The 20,716-nt window shown below is 52.9% G+C and overlaps 1 protein-coding gene across 8 annotated transcripts; it reads left to right on the plus strand.

The window, feature by feature from the left end:
- The first annotated feature begins 879 nt into the window (after nt 1–879).
- LOC119295761 lies at nt 880–17,695 on the plus strand. 8 transcript variants are annotated; one of them, XR_005144219.1, is made up of 7 exons: nt 880–1,326; nt 1,439–1,590; nt 1,672–1,782; nt 2,282–2,355; nt 2,436–2,539; nt 3,170–3,237; nt 17,387–17,683. XR_005144219.1 is itself a non-coding variant. In XM_037574211.1 (6 exons), exons 3-6 carry the CDS (start codon nt 1,673–1,675, stop codon nt 17,570–17,572), a joined length of 474 nt encoding a protein of 157 aa, XP_037430108.1. In that variant the 5' UTR covers nt 880–1,326; nt 1,439–1,590; nt 1,672; the 3' UTR covers nt 17,573–17,695. The 8 variants fall into 8 exon arrangements, 3 of the variants coding, with proteins under 3 accessions (XP_037430108.1, XP_037430110.1, XP_037430109.1); XR_005144222.1 differs by lacking the exon at nt 17,387–17,683 and having other exon boundaries at nt 2,445–2,539; nt 3,170–3,335; XM_037574211.1 differs by lacking the exon at nt 3,170–3,237 and having other exon boundaries at nt 17,387–17,695.
- Nucleotides 17,696–20,716: the final 3,021 nt, after the last annotated feature.

Consider the following 20,716-nt stretch of genomic DNA (forward strand, 5'->3'; position numbering starts at 1 on the left):
CGACCCTGTAATATATCTTATGCTACTGGCTTATGGTATCAAGAAATTGTCTACCAGTGAGGAGGATTTCTCTCATACTGGACTCAAAAGATTGGTTTCTCAATAAATATTTTATTGGAAAACCGGTCGTGACACCACGGCCGCTGAAGGAAACAGTCCGCACCAATCAACTGAACCCAATGCTCTATCCAACCTGACACGGGTATATGAGCCACCAGTTACTTTCTTCTCAAAAGTCCATCTTGTACCTTTGAAACCAAGATCAACCAAACCAAAAACATCCACTGCATCTCTAAAGCCCTGGATTTGCGCTTGAATCCTCGAGCCAATGCCATCATGCTCATCATGCTTTAGGACCTCATTGAAGTCTCCAATACACACCCACGGCAGATCCTGGAGTGTAGATAAATTTTTCATAGTATCCCAAGTGTGGTGACGAAGATGTGTTTGTGCTTCTCCGTAGAAACAAGAGAGTCTCCACGGCTGGTCACCTATACCAGTTACTCTACTATCAATGTGGTATTTCGAGTAGCCCAAAATCTCAATGTTTATTTCATTATTCCAAAACATAGCTAAACCTCCGCTTCTACCAGAGGCATCCACATCAAAAGAACTATCAAAACCTAAAGTACTTTTTAAATTTTCAACTCTTTCCCCACTGAGCTGGGTCTCAACTATACAAAGTACTCTAGGAGAAAACTTATTTACGAATTCACGCAATTTTTGAATTGTCGGGTCGCTGCTAATCCCCCGGCAATTCCAACAGAGCAGACTCATTGCGTCCGGCGGTCCTCCACCTGGGAGGCCGCCATTCTCGCGCACGAAAGAATTGACAAAAAGGCGCGCGACGGGAGAATGAAAAATTAGAAGGCGCTCGAAGCCCATATCCACGCGGCCTTATCCACACTGCCTGCATCTGTGTGGCTGCCATCGTTCTCCCGCATCAGCTGCCGCACTGCGTCTCGCCGTCGACTCCGCCAACCCTAGTGCCATCACCGACTCACCCCTCCGCCCCGCCCTGCCCCGCCTCGCCCAGCGCCACTGCCCCCATCGCCTCCATCACCTAGCCGGCCTCCTACAACCCCGGCCTCGACCCATCACCGCCAACTGCCTCTGAATCCCATACTCACACTGCCACCAAATCCCCATCGACAATTCCCCACACCCGCATCTCCGACGCACGCTGCCGTCCATCCGCATCCATGTCGCACCCACATCCAAGCCTAGAGCCACCACAGCATCCAGTCCAAATCGAGCAGCCGGTGGCCATATCCAGCATGGTGCTTCCAGATCCACGGTGCCCAAGCAATGGAGCTCATCCACAAGGTCCCTTCTCGCTCCCCTCTTCTCCTCCGCACGCCTCTCTCTCTCTCTCACGACTCAATTTGAGTTCGCACACATGGTTCCTGTCTTTGTTAAGTTCGTGCTACTGCTGTAGAAGAACTCAGCGTACTCTTCAAGTTCGTCCAGATCCACGGTGCCCAGAGGGACCTGACGAAGGAGGACTAGGAGAAGGACCACCGGGAGGTCTTCATGGCTCAGCTCCTTGCCCACAACCGGTGCTTCTCCTACCCTAGTATACGGGACAAGGTCCGCCCCCCTCTCAATTTATTCTCCTTTTCTACCTTCCTTTCCTTCGACTGGATTTTCTGACGGATGGGTTGGTCATAGGATGACCCCTAGATGGACCCGACCTGTTCGCCAAGTTCAAGAGGAGAAGGAGCCTAGCCCACTTCATGTTGCGCTTCATCAACATCACGACCAAGCCAGCCCTCAAGCAAAGTACGATTTTCATACCCATCAAATCCAAACCTGCACCACACACGCACACACATACTTGTGTCAGCTAGAAGAGGTACTGCCAGACTGATGACATTTTTAAAGAACTTCAGTAGATTGTAAAACTGTACTGCAAGTATGCTATTGGAGATATTCATTATATCCAACAGTGAACTAATGCGCCAAAGGAAGCTTGTGAAAACTTTGAAGAAGAAATCCTTGTGGTCCAGACCTTTGGAGGATGTAATTATCTTCATACAAATTTACTCCCTCCATGCCGTAATATAAGAGCATTTTTGACACCACCCACTAGTGTAAAAAACGCTCTTATATTATGAGACGGAGGGAGTACTTCATTACTTTGTCTTGGCCTTCTATAATTCTGTCTGTTGGGCTTTGCTTGGTAGCGTTTAGTTTAAATAGTTTTTGATGAATGCGCTACTCACATATTTCTTTCTCTTTCTTCTGAAAGGTGCTAACATTGCTTTGTGTGATCCTCTAGCCAGACTGTAGAAAAGCTTGTCGATATCGACATTTTTCTGCATAAACAAATCCGGGATGCATTCGATGAAGCTGGTAATTAATTGATTGGCTGCTTTATTGTTTGGACAAAAATGCATCTGATAATTTCTTGATACATCTCCCTGAATAAACAGTTCCTGTAGGTACCGACTTCATGGAGCAAGGTCACAACAAAAGGCTAGGTTCATGTGGTCTGCCACTACATTATGCTAACATCATCAATCAAACTGAAAATATAGTAAGTAAATTTGACGACTCACATGATGTTTATCATGGTTGCTTAATGCCCCAATTTCCTTAATGTAGTCTATTTCCATATGGCCTCTTATATATGTAGGTAACTGTTCAATTTTGTTGATGAACCATGCATTTATTTATTTCCCTTTTCTTTTGGTGAGCAGAATATTCGATGGTAGTCATATGTGTCTATCTCCCAGCTGCAAAATACCAAGTCAAAAGTTAATTTTGAAATAAAAAAGTTACAATGTCATAGTTCATATACTATTTGTGTCGCCTAAGTCTACATTCTTCATTCTATACTCTATAGCCTTCTTCTATTTGTGACGCGTCCTTGAATAAGAAGCAAGAAAAGGCATAGGGCTGTCATACACTGCAGAATCTTTTGATTTTAGTTTGAATACCTTGTAATTTGTTTCTATCATTGCATGATATCGTTTGACAATATTTTGAATACCTCAAAGATTGCTTTGGTTAGTAATTATATTTTCAAGGCCTTGTTTAGATTTGTAAAAAAATATTGATTTGTGTTGGTCTGCGATATTTAGGCAAGGTTTGAAATTTAGTACAAGCAAAGCATGATGTAGCGACAGAACATGATAGGTAGTTCTAATTCTTCGTATGTATGCAGATGGAGGTTGTTTGTAAAGTTATACAGACGCAACCATGATAGCCGATGGCAGTTCCCACATCTAGAAGGTATCGCATTGTCGGGGGAAACTGATCCAGCAACACCTATGGGGACCGGGCCCCTTTCGGTTCGGTGGGAGGCGGAGAGCGCACAAAGAGCGGATCGAGGCAATACACGCGAGCAGTTTTTACCCAGCTTCGGGCCGCACGGATGCGTAAAACCCTACTGATGCTTGTTTGTGTGTATTGAATTCTTGCTCAGGAGCGATGGGCGCTGCCAGACCGAGCGTGAGAGTGTTCCTGGTGTTTCGAATGAGCCGAACCCCCTCTACGTTGCACTTGGGCCTCCTTTTATACTTTCAAGGGGTCACCGACAGGTGGCAACGTAGACTAGAAGGGTAAAAATGGAAAAGGATGCGGTAGGTGCAGCTACCGCTACTGTGGACACAGTGCACCCTACCTAACTCTGATGGCAGGGGACAAGGTCATTGAATGCCCGTCTGAGCTGCCTAAACAGTGCAAAAAGTGACCGTTAGGAGCGCCACCGTTTGCCACGATGGCCTTCTCTTCAGCTCCTCTTGCCGGGGTCTTGCCTCTTCCCGGCAAGATCCTTTTGCCGGGGCCTGGGTTGGCCTTCTCGGCAAGCTCCTCTTGCCGGGGCCTTGGTTGGCCTTCCCGGCAAGCTCCTCTTGCCGGGGCCTTGGTTTGAGTACTTTGTTCTTGAATGGTCTTCAAGGGAACCACGGAGGGTCTTGGCGGTCACCCGGCAAGCCTTATTCAGAAAGAGCGCAACGTCTGCCCCCTCCTCCTTATAAGCAGGGGAAACAGGGGTATTTCCCCTATCTTCGTCATTCGCTGCTGCAATCTCAGAAACCTCCGCCGCCCTCCTCCCCTTCCGAAGTCGAAAGAGAGCAGTGCTCTGCTCCCGTCACCGCCGCCACTACCAGCGCCGTCGATCTCCCCCACCGCCTCCGCCAATGCTCCGAAGCCCGGAAAGGGGAAGGCCGCGAAAGCTGTGAAGTCGACCGAAGTGTAGCGGCTTGAGGCGCCGCGGAAAGAGCAGGCCACCTTCCTCCCCGAGCTCTCCGCAAAGGATCTGAGGGAGTGGTACTATCTCTTCTGGTCGACGGAGACACGGGCGCATCCGCGCACAAAGGTACTCTCCGCCATCACCTCGCAAGAAGCTCCAGTTGGCGGGTACCCTTTCTTTGCCGTGTTCTTCTACTGCGGGCTCTGTCCACCATTTTCTGATTTCTTCTGTGATATCATGAACACCTACGGGCTCCACCTCTTTGATTTTACCCCCAACGCTGTCTTGACCATGGCAGTTTTCGCCCATCTATGCGAAAACTTTGTCGGAGTCCACCCCAACGTAGCTCTCTTCCACCATTTCTTCATGCCCCGTGTCGAGAGAGGGGAAACCCTTGCCGGGGGGATCACCTGGATCTCGCGAGCCGGCAAGAAGGAGACCTATCTAGAGGGGGAGCTCCGCGGCAAGTGGGATGAGTGGAGAGCAAACTGGTGCTGGGTTGTAGAGGAGAACCCGCAGCCGTTCACCGCCCTGCGCCAAGCCCCAGCAGTGCGAGGTAATGATTGGAGCGCTCTGTCTGCGGACGATGACAAGTTGAAGATCGCCACCACCCAGATCTTGCACCTCAGGCTTGCCGGGTTGACTGTAGGAGCTGTCGGCACAAATTTCCTCCGCCGCCGCATCGCCCCTCTACAGGCGAAGGGGAGACCCGCCTGGGAATTCGGAGGCCCGGCAGACATCATGAGGTTGCGCCCAGGCCTCAAATTCAATTTCACCGTCATAGAATTGGACGAGATACTTAAGGAAATATTCAAGCACGACCCGCAGCATCCCGAGTGGTTCAGGTTGCCGGCAGGCGTCGTGCCTCTGTGTAACAACTCCTCGCGCGACCGCATCTGCGCAATGATGCCGTTGTGTGACTCGCACGGGATCGCTCTGACTTGGCAAGAGCCCGCCGGCGACGTCGTGCAGCAGTTCTTCGACAGCCTAGTGGAGGTGGCGGTCAATGCTGACGAGAAGAAGCTCCTCACCCGCGACACCACTGATCAAGAGATGGAGCGCATCGCCACCAGGGCGGAAGAGGCGGCGGCAGCCGCGGCCGCGGGTGAATTCAGGTTCACTGTGGAGGAAGCGGACGCGGCGTTGGCGATGAGCCTTGCCGAACGGGAGCAGCCCGAAGAGGAAGAAGAGCTCGCCGCGCCCGACGCCGAGTCCAACGAGCCCGCCGAGGGTGCGAGCGGCCCGCCATCTCTGAGGAGCTTGCCGCAAGCAGGGCCCTCAGCGCAGCCCCCAGCGCAGCCAAGAAGGCGCCTCCGCAGGGTCGGCGACATAGCAGGGCGGCAAGTGGGCCAACAGCCGCAGCGTCGCGCGACGCACTCTATCGCGGCAAGTACGGTTGCCGCGGGAGCGCCTCCCGCCACAGCGACAACTAAAGGGGGGCCGTCTCGGGCTGGCGCCGCAGCCCCCGCCAAGCGGTCAAGGGATCCCACCCCTCCACCTCATCGCGTTGGAAGTGGGCCGAACTTCGACCTCTCCGCGCTCAGCTCCGACGAGGAGGAAGAAGAAGAAGAGTAAGATTCCCTTGCTTGTTCTTGTAGTTCTTCAACTTGCTGATCCTGTCTTGCATCTGATCTGAGCCACCCTGGACTCTCCCTTTTCAGGACTCTGGCCTAGAGGGCGGCGAAGAGGGCCAAGGCTCAGGTGGTGGTCATCGAGGACGAGCCCACTGCGACGACAGGAGGCGCGCCCGAGACCACCTTGCCGGATCCGGCCATCACTTCGCAGAGCAGCCCCCAGCGCAGCCCCCAGCGTAAGGATATGGTTTACTTTCTGCTTCTGGGTGCGCGTGGTTGCTCTTTTCCTTTGTTGACATCTGACCACTGGTTTGTTTGTGCAGGAGCAGAACAGCTCCATCAGGAGGGCATGGTGATCTCCTCCGACTCGTCGTCTGCTTCGACTACGCCGCCAAGGGCGGACCCCCGGCAAGGGAGCGTTCTCCGGTAAGGGAGGAGCCTCCGGCAAGGGAGGAGTCTCCGGCAAGGGACAGTGCTAATGATCCGCCGGTGGTGGAGGTCATGACAGCAGATCCTAGCACAGGTAGTCCTTCTTGCCCGAAACTTTCCTTGTAGTCTTCTGCTGATTTCTCTTCTCGGATACTTGTTTGATTTCTCCTTCTTCTCCGGTCGTCAGACCCACCCTCCGCGGATCCGATGGAGACCGAAGCGGGCGGCTAGGAGGACGCGCGCGGCAATACTGATGATGTCGCGACCACCGAAGAAGGAGCCGGCGCTGACGTGCCTGCCGGTGAAGAGGCCGCCAAGGCTGCTGCCGAAGAAGCTGGCGGGGGATCTGGCGATCGCACTGACGGTCCTGAGGCCGCAGGAGCGCCAGGCACTGCACCGACCGCCGATCCCTCCGCTGCTGCCGCGGGGGCAGACTCCGAGGAGTCCCAGCCCGGCGCCTATCTGAAGGCCGGCGAGGGCATCTTCATCAAGCTCCCCTAGGCGTCGAGCTCCAGGGCGCCGATGGAAGGAGAAGCTCTGCATGGGGAGGTGCTTGCCTTCGCCGGGTTGCCGATCGTCGACGCGCCGGGAAGCAACAGCGGCAAGCCTGAGGAGGAGCGGCTGCTACGGAGGCTGTTGGCGCTCTACCGCGCTCGCCAAGTCAAGTTGGAGTCCCGGGAAGCGCTTGTCGCGAGGGCGAGCGTGGACATAGAGAAGCGTGCGGAGGAGCTCCGGGGTCTTCGCCAAGAAATTCTCCGGGCCTTGGCGAAGGAGCGGGAGCAGCTTGCTGAGGAGCGGCAGGCCTTCCTCCTTGAGAAGGCTGAGGCTGAAGAGCAGCAACGGCTCACCGGCGAGAAGCTGTATGCGCGAGAAGGCGAGCTGACTCAGCGGAAAGTGTACCTCGACAGCCACGAAGAGGAGCTTGCCGCGCGCGAACGGGCACTTGGCGGGACGCTCCAAGAGGCAAAGGATGCGGCTGCGGCTGCCGAGGCCGCCAAGAAAGAATTGGAGGCAAAGGTGGCGCAGCTGGAAGCTGATCTGAAGGTTAGTGGCGAAGGGCTTGCCGCGCTCAAGCTAGAGCGCGAGAAGGACGCCCTTGCCCACGGTGAGCTGCAGGGCCGACTCGCCGAGAGAGGCAAGGAACTGAGCGCCGCCAAGGATTCCAACGCAGATCTGACGCTGAAGCTGGCCACCTTGACGGAGACGTTGGACAGTGCTAGAAAACGGGAGGCAGACTTGAAAAAAGACATCAAGGCCAACGATGCGCTGCTGGCGAGGGCCGCCGAAACCCAGAACCTTCTCAGAGATACTGTGGTGCTCTGGACGGAGGGCGTCGTGAACATTGCTGCAGTCATCGAAGAGGAGCTGGTGCAATTGGGGGTGGAAGGCTTCGGGTACTCCTCCGACGAGAACCTCCAACCCAGCGCCAAGGTCACTCTGTTCTTCAAAGGCGTGGCGGCGGCGCTCCAGCAACTCCGGGAACGGATCCCAAAGCAGTTGGCTGACGAGTCACGCTCGATTTGTGCCGGAGCTCTGGAGAAGGTGCTGGTGAAGGTGGCCTTCCACAATCCGGGCCTCAACCTCACCAACGTCCACAAGAGGCTGCCGGCGGACGCTGATCTTGACGCACTTAAGGCCCTCGTCGCACCCATTGTGGACAGGGTGAACGAGGTCAAAAGGGTTGACGGTGGTCGCGTAGATTAGGCCGTCCGTTTTCTTCTTTTGTTGTCGCTGCCATTCATGTCATGGGAACATTTTATTAGAGGCGCGACAAATTATTTTTGTAATATAACTCTATCTTAGGCAAAAAATTGCTGTGTTACTTCCTTTACTCGACTCTTGGCTTTGTATGTTTCTGCCCTACGCTTTCTAGGGAAACTTGCCGGCGCAGGCACCCTTGCCGCGAGCGCCGAGTGCGGAACTTCAGCAGCCTGCTGGCGGGGTCGCTACCGACAAGCAACCTTGTCGCAACTAGTTGCAGCTCACTTAAGTTGTTCAGCGGACTCGGAACAAAGTAAGGGCGCTAGCGGCTCACTTAAGTTGCTGAGCGGACTCGAAGCAAAGTAAGGGCGCTAGCAGCTCACTTAAGTTGTTGAGCGGACTCGAAACAAAGTAAAGGCGCAACTAGCTACGAGTTGGTTCCTCCGCGCACAGGTTTTCCATACAAAGCACGGTCGTTCAAGGAAAATAACTCAAAAACTTAAAAAACTGATTGCTCAAGCTTTAGCAACTTAGCTTTTCTGTCGTCTGCTTCCCGGCAAGGAGAAACTTTCTTGAACGGCCTGGTCCACACCATTATCTTCTCCTTCCCCCCCGGTAAACCTTGTGGGCGAGGGAACCTTCCTTCTTTTGAGAAAGAAACAGAGAAATAAAGTAATGATATGGAGCCTTGGGCTCGTTATCACTTACCGGGGTGTGGTGCTGCACAAAGTGTCAGATAACATATGCGAAAAAGGATTATAGCATATAAAAAACTGACAAGACATGCAGGGCACATGAACTTTACTGGTGCACGGGGTCTGCGCCCGGCTTTGTACAAAGGATTATATGCAACAGCGGCAAGACTTGTACAAAAGGTGGTTGCCGGAAAAGCTTCCGGCAATCGCGCCCTACGGGTAAAACTTACGAAGATGTTCATTGTTCCAGGAGTTGCTCACTGGAATGCCATCTTCGGTCTCAAGGCGGACAGCGCCGGGCCTAGTGACTCGTTTCACCCGATAAGGGCCTTCCCAATTCGGCGTCAACTTGTTGGAATTCTTGGCGGACTGAACACGCCGAAGAACAAGGTCGCCTTCCTCGAGACTCTTGGCATTGACTCTGCGGCTATGGTAGCGGCGTAGAGCTTGCTGGTAGCGAGCAGCTCGCACAGCAGCCTGGAGACGGTCTTCCTCAAGGAGCAGCGCGTCGTCTTGCCGCAGCTGCTCTTGCTCAAGCTCATCATAAGCGAGCACTCGAGGTGACCCGTATACGAGTTCCGTGGGGAGAACTGCCTCTGCTCCATAGACTAGAGCGAAAGGTGTCTGGCCAGTGGCTCGATTTGGTGTCGTTCTGATTGACCAAAGAACCACTGGCAGCTCCTTGATCCAGTTTCTTCCGCACTTGTGCAGCCTGTTGAAAGTTCTGGTCTTGAGCCCGCGCAGCACTTCAGCGTTTGCCCTCTCCGCTTGACCGTTGCTTCTCGGGTGAGCAACAGAAGCGAAGCAGACCTTGGTGCCAAGATCTTGGACATACTGCATGAAGGTGCGGCTCGTAAATTGCGTGCCGTTGTCGGTGATGATCCTGTTAGGAACCCCGAAATGACAAACAATCGACCTGAAGAACTTGACTGCTGACTGTGCTATCACCTTGCTCACTGGTTCCACTTCCGGCCACTTTGTCAACTTGTCGATTGCAACGTACAAGAACTCAAAGCCCCCGACAGCTCGGGGGAAGGGGCCGAGGATGTCGAGCCCCCAGACCGAAAATTGCCAGGATAAAGGGATCGTCTGGAGAGCTTGAGCTGGCTGGTGTATCTGTTTGGAATGAAACTGGCACGCTTCACACTTGGTTACTTGTGCAGTTGCATCCTGGAGGGCTGTCGGCCAGAAGAAACCTTGTCGGAATGCTTTGCCGGCAAGTGCTCTTGCGCCAATGTGGTGACCACATATGCCTCCATGTATCTCTGACAACAGCTGTTGTCCATCTTCCCGGCAAATGCACTTTAATTTCACACCATTGAGACTTATTCTGTATAGTGTGTTGTCGACAAACTTGTACATACTTGACTGCCGGGCTACTCTTTCTGCTTCTTCTTGCTCTTCGGGAAGCTCTCCTGTCTGAAGAAAACGGACGATCTGCTGCGCCCATGCTGGAGCTTGCGGCTCGACAACAAGGGCTAAAGGCATATCTGTTGCTGTGGGAATATCCGCTTCTACGGCAAGAACCTGCGGTTTGGCCGGAGCGTGATATTCCCCGGCAAGCTTGCCGGAGCAAAACTTGTCGGGAGCGTCTGCTTCAACGGAACAAACCAAGAGGTTCGCCGGAGCAGACTGCTCCTCAGCACTCTTGGCGTCGATCTTGGGGACCTTCTTGGCGGCGGCTTCGGGAAGCTCTGCCGGAAAGTAGTCATCAGAAACCAAGTTCCTCTTCTTATTCTGTCCAGTTGATGGTGTCACGGATGGTTGAGTCAGCTTGAGCACAAAGATCCCTGGTTCCACAGGCAACTTTAGTGCAGCGCACTTTGACAGGCCATCAGCAATGTCGTTCTGAGCTCGTGGAACATGTTCCATTTGCAGGCCGTCAAAGTGTTCTTCTAGCTTTCTCACTTCATCAACATATGCTTCCATCAATGGACTCTGGTAGTTCTTGTTCACTTGGCGGACGACAAGCTGCGAGTCACCCCTTACAATGAGTTTCTTGATCCCAAGGTCGGCTGCGATTCTGAGGCCGGCAAGCAATCCCTCATACTCTGCAGTATTGTTCGTTGCTTGCTCCTTGGGAAAGTGCATCTGGACTACGTACTTGAGGTGCTCTCCGGTGGGTGCGATAAGCAGCACGCCAGCACCGGCGCCTTGCAGCGAGAAGGCACCATCAAAGTACATCAGCCACTCTTTGCTTGTCTCCTTGACGGGGATGCTCGTCTCTGGAATTTCTTCGTCTGGGGTTGGCGTCCACTCTGGTATGAACTCTGCCAATTCCCTGCTTTGGATTGTTGTAGTGCTCTCAAACTTGAGGCCAAAGCTTGAAAGTTCCAATGCCCACTCGACAACCCTGCCTGTTGCTTCTGGATTCTGCAGTATCCTCTTCAGCGGAAAGCGAGTGACAACCGTGATCTCGTGTGCCTGGAAGTAATGGCGCATCTTTCTCGAGGCCATGAGAAGGCCGAAAAGCAAATTTTGCACACCAGAGTACCTCGACCTAGCCCCCTGGAGAAGGGAGCTGACAAAGTAAACTGGGCGCTGCACCATCTTCTTCTGCACCTCCTTGCACGTCTGCGCAGATTCATCTTTGTCGGGACCAGAGCTTGTTGGAGAAGCCCCTTGCTTGTCGCTGGATTCACTTGTCGCGGTCGCTGGCTCATCATCCGCCTCCCTCTCCGCTACTAACGCAGCACTAACCACTTGATTGGTTGTCGCTAGGTACAGCAGCAACTTCTCTTGTGGCTTAGGTGCGACAAGTATTGGAGTGGAGGACAGGTACCTCTTCAAGTCCTGCAGCGCATCCTCCGCTTCTGGAGTCCATTTCATTGGACCTGCCTTTTTCAATATTTTGAAAAACGGCAGGGCGCGCTCAGCAGACTTAGAGATAAACCTGCTGAGAGCAGCCACGCAACCGGCAAGCCTTTGCACATCCTTGACGCGCTTCGGTGCTTCAATCTGCTCGATGGCCTTGATCTTGTCGGGGTTGGCTTCAATTCGCCGCTGAGACACAAAGAACCCGAGAAGCTTGCCGGAAGGGACTCCAAACACGCACTTCTCGGGGTTGAGCTTGAGCTTGATCCTGCGCAGATTTGCAAAAGTTTCTTCTAAATCTTGGATCAGGGTAGCCTTGTCCTTGCTCTTGACCACTATATCATCCATGTAGGCTTCCACATTTCTGTGTATCTGTGGCTCAAAAGCGACATGGACTACCCTCGCAAATGTTGAACCAGCATTCTTCAACCCAAAGGGCATCCGTACAAAACAGTATGTGCCGCAAGGGGTGATAAATGCGGTTTTTTCCTCATCCTCTTCTGCCATGAAGATTTGATGGTATCCTGAGTATGCATCAAGAAATGAAAGCAAATCACATCCGGCTGTGGAGTCAACAATCTGGTCAATACGCGGCAAGGGAAATGGGTCTTTGGGACAAGCTTTATTAACATCAGTGAAGTCTATACAAAGCCTCCATTTCCCGTTCGCCTTGCGCACGACTACAGGATTGGCCAACCACGTGGGATGGAGCACTCCTCTGACAAGGCCTGCTGCTTCCAATTTCCTGATCTCTTCTGCAATGAACTCTTGGTGCTCCACTGCCTGCTTCCTGACTTTTTGCTTGACGGGCCGAGCATGAGGACAAACGGCTAGGTGGTGCTCAATTACTTTCCTGGGAACACCGGGGATATCAGACGGTTGCCATGCAAACACGTCAACATTCGCCCGCAGGAAAGCGATGAGCGCACTATCCTATTTGGGGTCAAGCGTGGCACTAATGGTGAAGGTACCACCAGTGCCGTCCTCCTGGGCGGACACCTTCTTAGTCTCGGGTGGAGCTGCCATCGTCTTCTTGTACTTTCCGGTGGAGCTCGATGGTGCGTCCTCGACGGTAGCGCAGCACTCCGAAGAGGTGCGCTTGCCGGAGTGTGCATCAGAGCTCTTGCCGGACTTTGTCTTCTTCTTCCCCCCGGGAGCTTCAGCGGCAAGTGTGTTGTGATCAGCTGCCGCTGCTGCTTCCCGGTAGATCTTGTCGGCGCAGATAAGGGCATCCTTCTTGTCGCCGGGGACAGGGATGACACTTATCGGGCCTGGCATCTTGAGCATGTTGTATGCATAGTGAGAGGCTGCCATAAACTTGGCGAGCGCTGGACGGCCAAGGATCCCATTGTAGGGCAATGGAAAATCGGCAACGTCAAACGTGACCCTCTCAGTCCTGAAGTTCAGCTCGCTGCCAAATGTGACCGGCAGCGTGATCTTTCCCTTTGGCTTGCTTCTTCCCGGGCTGATTCCTTGGAATGTGCCGGTCTCCTCGAGCTTGCTGTCAGGGATCTGAAGTTTCTGGAGGACAGCGGAGGAGATCAGATTCAAGCCGGCCCCGCCGTCAACTAGCATCTTCGTGACCTTGAGGTTGCGGATAGTTGGTGAAAACAACATCGGCAAGCACCAGACCGCGGTTATGCGATCAGGGTGATCCTCAATGTCGAAGATGATAGGCGTGCTGGACCATTTCAGAGGCTTGCGTGACTCTACGGATGGTTTCCCTGCATTAACCTCCCGCATCCACTGCTTGAGTTGGCGGTGCGAAGTATGCAGAGAAGCACCACCGTCAACGCACAGGACCTCTGTAGCTTTCTGAAATTCCTGCTCGTCGGCCTCGTCATCATCCACGTCTTCGTCATCGTCGTCGTCTTCATCCTTGTCGCGGCCGTGGGGAGGTCTGTCTCCTTGCCATTGCTTGGCCTTGCCACGGCGTCCTCCTCGGCCGGGACGTTTCTTGCCGGATCCACCAGCACCTTCCTGGGCCTTCTCCTTGTCGCGCCGCTCGTACTCAGCTTTCTGTTGCTCAACAAGCTGTTCGACTTTCTTGCAGTTCTGGAGATCGTGACCCTTGGTGCGGTGAATCTTACAATACTGCTTGCCGGAGCTGTCCTGCTTGTCGGCGGCCGCCACAGGCTGGGCCTCCTTGTCGGAGCCACCAGCTTTAGCTTCCTTGGTGCCACCTCCGTTGCCGGTCTGCTCGACAGCTAGCACTTCCTTGCCCTTTTTCCTTCTGTTGTTCCGCCGCCGGCCTTTCCTTGTCGGGGCGGCATCCTCACTGTCAAATCCTCCTGCTCCTGTACTCTCTCTGGGGAGCCTCCTCCCCTCTTCAGCGCGTGCACACTTGTCGGCCAGGGCGTAAAGCTCACTGACGTCTTTGATCTTACACATCGCCATCTCCTCCCTCATCCTTTGGATTCGCACGTTCTGATGGAACGCGCTGATGATCGCGGCGGGGTGGACATCTGGGATGTTGTGCTGTACACGGCTGGATCTCTGAATGTACTTGCGCAGTGGCTCTCCTTCCTTCTGGGCGAGCTAGTGAAGATCGCTCTCTTGGCCATGTGGCTTGTGGCCGCCTGTAAAGGCGCCGACAAACTGATGGCATAAATCTGCCCAAGAGGAGATGGAATTGTCCGGCAAGTGCATGAGCCAGGACCAGACGTTGGGCTTGAGTACCGGCGGGAAGTAGTTGGCAAGGATCTTGTCGTCCCGTCCCCCGGCAGCCTGCACCGCGATGGTGTAGATGCTGAGAAACTCCGACGGATGCGTCTTGCCGTCGTACTTCTCTGGTACGTCTGGTTTGAAATTCTTTGTGCTGGGCCACTGGACTTGCCGCAGCTCACGGGTGAACGCAGGACAACCTACCGCGTACGGCAGATCGCCTGGTTCCCCTGGCGCATGCATGTCAACAGAGGGCCCAGCGCGCTTGTCGGATTGACGTCGTGCTTCTCTTCGGCGCTCAATGCGGGTTCGAGCGTCTTCTTGTTGTCCTTCATGGAGAACTTGGCGCTGGTCGCGACGAGCTCGTGGGTCCGACGACGCGGTGGAGCCGCTGTCGGGGTGGATCCGGCGAGTTGGCGATTTTGGCCTTCGTAGTGGAGAGTGCATGGAAGTCGCACCTCCCCCGGTCTTGTTGCCATCGGCTCGTGTCCGGCTGTCCTGCCGCGGCAGCGAGGTGCTTGGTTGCCGCGCAGTGTCGCCGTTGGCGAAGCCGATGAGGCTCTGGATAGTGGCCCTCCATTCGTCGGTCTTGTCCGCCGTCGGAGGATAGTCTAGGAGCAGTTGAGCTCGCGCCAAGGCTTCAGCTGGAGTGGTGGGCGGCGGAGGTGAATGGTGCGAGGAGTGGGGCATGCTCAGACTTCTAACCACGTTAGAAGGAGCAGTGCCCCGTCCAGGCGACCGTACTTCGCTCGAGCCAGCATGTTGACGTGCATGTTGGTCTTGAGCGCCACGAGAACCACCAGCTTGATCTTGGCCCAGCGGACGTATGGCGCTACGAACGCCATGACGCTGCTGGTCCCGCGCCTCCTGAGAGGGGCGCGGTGCGCGCATGGACGCCGAGGTCTGTGCCGCCTTGTCCTTGGACTTGGCCGCACTGAGGGCTCCCTCGTCGACGCCCATTCTTCCGCCGGCGTCCACTCCACCACCCGTTTGCTCCGGAAGCGGTGAAAGCGACGCAGACAGAACAGCTGCCTCCGAATCCTTCTTCTTCGGTGGCATGTCGATGAAGACGATGAAGATTTAGCTCGCGTGCATGCCGGATCGGGTCCGCACAATCTCGATGCCCCCTACCTGGCGCGCCAAAGATGTCGGGGGAAACTGATCCACCAACACCTATGGGGACCGGGCCCCTTTCGGTTCGGTGGGAGGCGGAGAGCGCACAAAGAGCGGATCGAGGCAGTACACGCGAGCAGTTTTTACCCAGCTTCGGGCCGCACGGATGCGTAAAACCCTACTGCTGCTTGTTTGTGTGTATTGAATTCTTGCTCAGGAGCGATGGGCGCTGCCAGACCGAGCATGAGAGTGTTCCTGGTGTTTCGAATGAGCCGAAACCCCTCTACGTTGCACTTGGGCCTCCTTTTATACTTTCAAGGGGTCACCGACAGGTGGCAACGTAGACTAGAAGGGTAAAAATGGAAAAGGATGCGGTAGGTGCAGCTACCGCTACTGTGGACACAGTGCACCCTACCTAACTCTGACGGCAGGGGACAAGGTCATTGAATGCCCGTCTGAGCTGCCTAAACAGTGCAAAAAGTGATCGTTAGGAGCGCCACCGTTTGCCACGATGGCCTTCTCTTCATCTCCGCTTGCCACCGCGTACCCCTGGCTGCACAGGCTCCCGCCACGCGTCCCTGAGGAAGCCTCATGGCGACACGCGGGTGGGTGCGCTGGAGCGTGGGTACAGAGTGGCAGCGGGCCCCCGGCGAGTACCTTGTCGGGGTCGTCGTCTTGTCGTGTTTGGGAGCTTGTCGCTCACCGGGCCTTGCCGGGACGCGCGGCGCGTCGCGGCAAGCTTTCTTGGTATGCCTTGAGTGGCCTTCCCGGCAAGCTCCTCTTGCCGGGGTCTTGCCTCTTCCCGGCAAGATCCTTTTGCCGGGGCCTGGGTTGGCCTTCTCGGCAAGCTCCTCTTGCCGGGGCCTTGGTTGGCCTTCCCGGCAAGCTCCTCTTGCCGGGGCCTTGGTTTGAGTACTTTGTTCTTGAATGGTCTTCAAGGGAACCACGGAGGGTCTTGGCGGTCACCCGGCAAGCCTTGCCGCGCGGCGCTGCAACTGCCCGTGCACAAGTTCGGGATACTAGGGTACCCCTACTCTAGTACACCGACACGCATCTTCTTAGAATTATTGAATATTACACTGATGAAAAGATAAAAAAATCCATTAGTATATAGACAAGGCAGACAATGAACTAGGTCTTGCAAAAAATACTTCTGATCACAAGGGCCATTCTATTGAAAAGCAATCATAGCTTGCCATCTTGTCTGAATAGCAATCATAGCTTGCCTTCTATAGAAACGCTCGTCTCTCTCCATGTCCATTTAGTTCTAGGACTGAAGTAGCAAGCACCGACACTCTGGGAGCTAGCAAGATATGTTTCTCCTCTCACATGCTGAAGATTTATTATTTTTGTGAGTCAAAGTCAAGCATGTGTTTGAAAGTAGGAACCTACAATTTTCCTATTTTCTCCTGAGTAACTAGTACTTTTTTTGTTTTCCCAGTAGATTAAAAATGCGCCTATTTTTAAACACGTGCTTTACTCCTTTCATTCCGACTCAACAAGCAACTCTGTTCCTTAAACAATTCTGCAGCTACTACTTAAACTTTTCACACAGTTGTACAAACATCATGGATTAATAAGAGGGACAACGCAACTATATGTTCAGCAAACCAACATTCTTTTACTTTGAGCAACCTATATTCATTTCAGCAAATGATTTATGTGCCTGCAAATTCTTCTTCTTTTTGTTGAATCAACACTTTTTTTTTCTAAAACCAAGCAGCAGATTTAATCAGAGGGTTGTTCAGTTGGTATACATTCTCATAATTATTGATTCTCACTGTCTAGCACTACTACACACTTATACGGAACAAACATGTACAAAAAGTAGAACGGGGGACACCTTGCGTTGCCACTAGATTGCTAGTAATTAATCCTTACCTGCAGTTCTTTGGATGTTCTATTAACTTGACAGCAATCAAGAGAAATCAATACAACAAAAGAAGATGACTACTGGTAAATATTTATAGTGATAGGTTATATCGGTCTTTCTGATGATCCATACATAGTGCATAATCTGTTCTTATGAGTACATACACACATTCTATTTGTGCCTTGTGGAATGCAAAGTACAGGGCGACACACATGTGTCTTATTCATTTGGATGGGCCAATTTTCTTTTTCAGCCATGCAACTTCTATGTTTGGAACATGTGTTCTTTTGAGCTGATCTATTTGGCCATTTCCTTTGTATTACAGGTCACCAGTATAATGCCTTTGCATCCACAAGTTTCTAGAGGTGTGTTTGATGAGCTAAAAGGATCTTCTGCTGGAATATGTTTCTACCTAAAGGCAGATCTTATATTTTGCGTTTTTCTCTATGATGTAATACTGGCATATGAACGTACATATGCATGCATGTGTGCATGCAAACCTGATGGATGATTGTGCTTTTAGCTTGTCCTGTTACTGATCTTTGTGCTTTTGGATGTCCTAACCTATGTATGGATGATATATCGCTTATATATACAAGCACAAATTATCTATTAAGTGATGTAATCTTAATTACTGTATGTATGTGTGTTGTTATATATAGATGGTACAAAAAGTAGTGAAGATAAATGATAGCTGTTGAAATACATGTATGCAATATCAGAGATTTGTTAGTTTGCAGTGGAAACAAATACATGCAGTTTGTTTGCCGGGGAACTCTTGTATCTGCCCTAAATTGTCAGTCTACCGGGAAAAAGTTGTACGCCGGGAATAATTCTAACTGTCGGCAAAGGTATGAATATTAAAGGCAAAAAATCTGCCGGGGTTTGTATTAACTGCCGGGAATTGTTTTCCCTGACAGGACTTTCAAGGGCAGTTCATATTTGCCGGCAAAAAGCATTGCCGGCAGCTGGTATGCCTCCAATGGCTAGTTTTCCCGGCAGATGTGGTGACCCTTAAATTTTTGTCATGGTGTAGTGTCAAACATCATAGGATGGCAACACATCATTGGATAATAATATGAAGCATAAAGCACCATGTTCAAGTAGAGGGTACAGCGGGTTGCGGGAGAGTGGACCACTGAATATAGATGGGGGAAGGTGATGGAGATGTTGGTGAAGATGATGGAGGTGTTGGTGAAGATCGCGGTGATGATGATGGCCCCTGGCGGCGTTTCGGCGCCACCGGAAGCAAGGGGGAGAGAGCCCCCCTTCTTCTTCTTCTTCCTTGACCTTCTCCCTAGATGGGAGAAGGGTTTCCCCTTTCGTCCTTGGCTTCCATGGCTTGGGAGGGGCGAGAGCCCCTCCGAGATTGGATCTATCTCTCTCTCTCTCTCTCTCTCTCTCTGTGTTTCTGCGTTGATTTACTTCCCAAAAATCACAAATATTCTAAAATAATTCTCCGTCCATTTTTATCCTATTTGGAATCCGTTTGATATTGGGTTTCTGCGAAACAAAAAACATGCAATAGACAGGAACTGGCACTGGGCACTGGATCAATATGTTAGTCCCAAAAAATAGTATAAAAAGTTGCCAAAAGTATATGAAAGTTGTAGAATATTAGCATGGAACAATCAAAAACTATAGATATGACAGAGACGTATAAGCATCCACTGCCGCGTCTTCCCCGGCTCCGTGTCATCCCCTTCCTAGGCCTCGCCGACGTCCACCGCCCTGGTGCTCTCGGTGCGGCGTGGTCAACATGGTCAAGGAACGACTTTCATCGGACGTGGACTGTACGTGGAGAGGCTGACAGCTGGGTCCATGGCCGCAGCAAGGAAGTGCCTTCTTATTACGTGGAAAATAATGATTCCTCCACCTGACAGCAGGGACCCACCGGATGGGCCACCGTATTTCGCAAAAAAACGTTTCCTCCCTGACTGCTGGGACCTACCAGCTACATCTTCGCACCCAAGGAAGTGCGTCCATATTAGGGCAAAAAAATGATTCACCCCTGACTGCTGGGACCCACCAGCTACATCTTTGCACGCCAGGAAGTGCGTCCGGGCAAAAAAACAATTCACCCCCTGGCTGCTGGGACCCACCGGCTACATCTTCACACGCAAGGAAGTGCCTGACAGTCGGGACCCACTTGGTCGAACCGTACGTAGCGTTGTCATTCTGGTCGCGAACGTGTACATACATACTGGTGGATGTAGAGGCACGCACGTGTCGTAGTAGAGGCGCGCACGTAGCATGTACACGTATGTGCAGTGGCCAGTGTGCAAGAAAGAAAATACGGCCACGTATGTACATATGGGCGGGGTCTCAAATGCCTACTCGCGCATACGTACGGCCAGGGCTCGTGTACATGGCTGGGCCGGAACGGAGAAACAGCGTCATCGTGTTGTTCATGGAGACCAACCAGCTAGGTCGGAACGGAATGCGCCGCCGTGTTCATCGGGAGGGCTTGGATGGAACAGGCGATGGAAACGAGGCCTGTCATACCGCAGAACGGAGGAAACAGCCTTGTGTTTGACTGGCCATGTTCAAAACAGGATCCTGTACATCGGGAGGGGTCTGGCGTACCGCAAAACGTAGGAAACAGACTTGTGTTGGACCTCCTAGGGTCGAAACGGGGTCCTGTTGATCGAGAGGGGTGGGGTGTACCGCAAAACAGAGGAAACCGACTTGTGTTGGAGCGCTACAGTCGAAACGGGGGTCCTGTTCATTGGGAGGGGTGTGGCGTACCGCAAAATGGGACTCCATGGGATACTGTTCATCTCCACCATCGACCTTTTCCATCCTCCACGGGCTACCGTTCATCCACCGTCGACCTCCTCCAGCCTCCACCTACGACTATTCATCCATGGGCTCCTGTTCATCCAGCCTCCACCGTGCGCTACTCCACTGGCTACTTCGCAACCACCCCTCTCCACGGGCTCCTGTTCAACCACCCCTCCACGGGCTACTGTTCATCCACCCCTCCACCGTCTACTGTACATCCAGCCCTCCACGGGGTCGTCTTGTTCATCCAGCCCTCCACGGGGTCCTGTTCATCTAGCCCCAACCGGCTCGATCGATCGGGGTCCTGTTCATCCAGAGGCAACACCACGGGGTCTTGTTCATCCACCCCACCGCTCACTGTTCATCCAACCCCCCTCGCAACACCCACTGTTCATCCAAAGGCATCATCGATCGGCTTCAGTTAGCAGCAGTAGCGAACGAATCGCTCGATCGGGTTTATTTAACAGCCACCGATCGATCGCTCGGGTTCAGTAATGCGTAGCCTACAGTGCAATCACTTGGGTTCAGTTAGAGCCCAACGCCTCGCTCGGGTTTAGTTAGAGCCCAACGCCTCGCACACGCGCGTACGTGTATGAGAGAAACGTGCATCGCTCGGCCCCCGACCACCCACCGTAACCGGGAACTCGCCGAAATTTTCCTCGCCCTTGCTTCTACCACGGTTTTTTCCATCATGGATGGCCCAAAGAATGTCATGCAACTGCGTCTCCAGCCCGCCCAGGACAAAAAGCCCATTTTCTGTCATGATTTTTTGTCATAGAAGTAGGAGCCCACCACATCTATGACGATACCGGGTTTTTTCACAATTATCGTCATAGAAGTGTCATAAGTATGACTGGAAAAAAATTCGTTC

The sequence above is a fragment of the Triticum dicoccoides genome, chromosome 4B (assembly GCF_002162155.2).
Source record: "Triticum dicoccoides isolate Atlit2015 ecotype Zavitan chromosome 4B, WEW_v2.0, whole genome shotgun sequence".
NCBI classification, from domain to species: Eukaryota; Viridiplantae; Streptophyta; class Magnoliopsida; order Poales; family Poaceae; genus Triticum; species Triticum dicoccoides.

What these genes read in the sequence shown, in the direction of transcription:
- LOC119295761 (XM_037574212.1), top strand. Translation starts at nt 1,673, where the DNA reads ATGACCCCTAGATGGACCCGACCTGTTCGCCAAGTTCAAGAGGAGAAG. An exon ending in GGATGCATTCGATGAAGCTG is followed by an intron (nt 2,356 to 2,435) that starts GTAATTAATTGA and finishes CTGAATAAACAG; the next exon opens with TTCCTGTAGGTACCGACTTC. An exon ending in TCAATCAAACTGAAAATATA is followed by an intron (nt 2,540 to 17,386) that starts GTAAGTAAATTT and finishes TTTGTATTACAG; the next exon opens with GTCACCAGTATAATGCCTTT.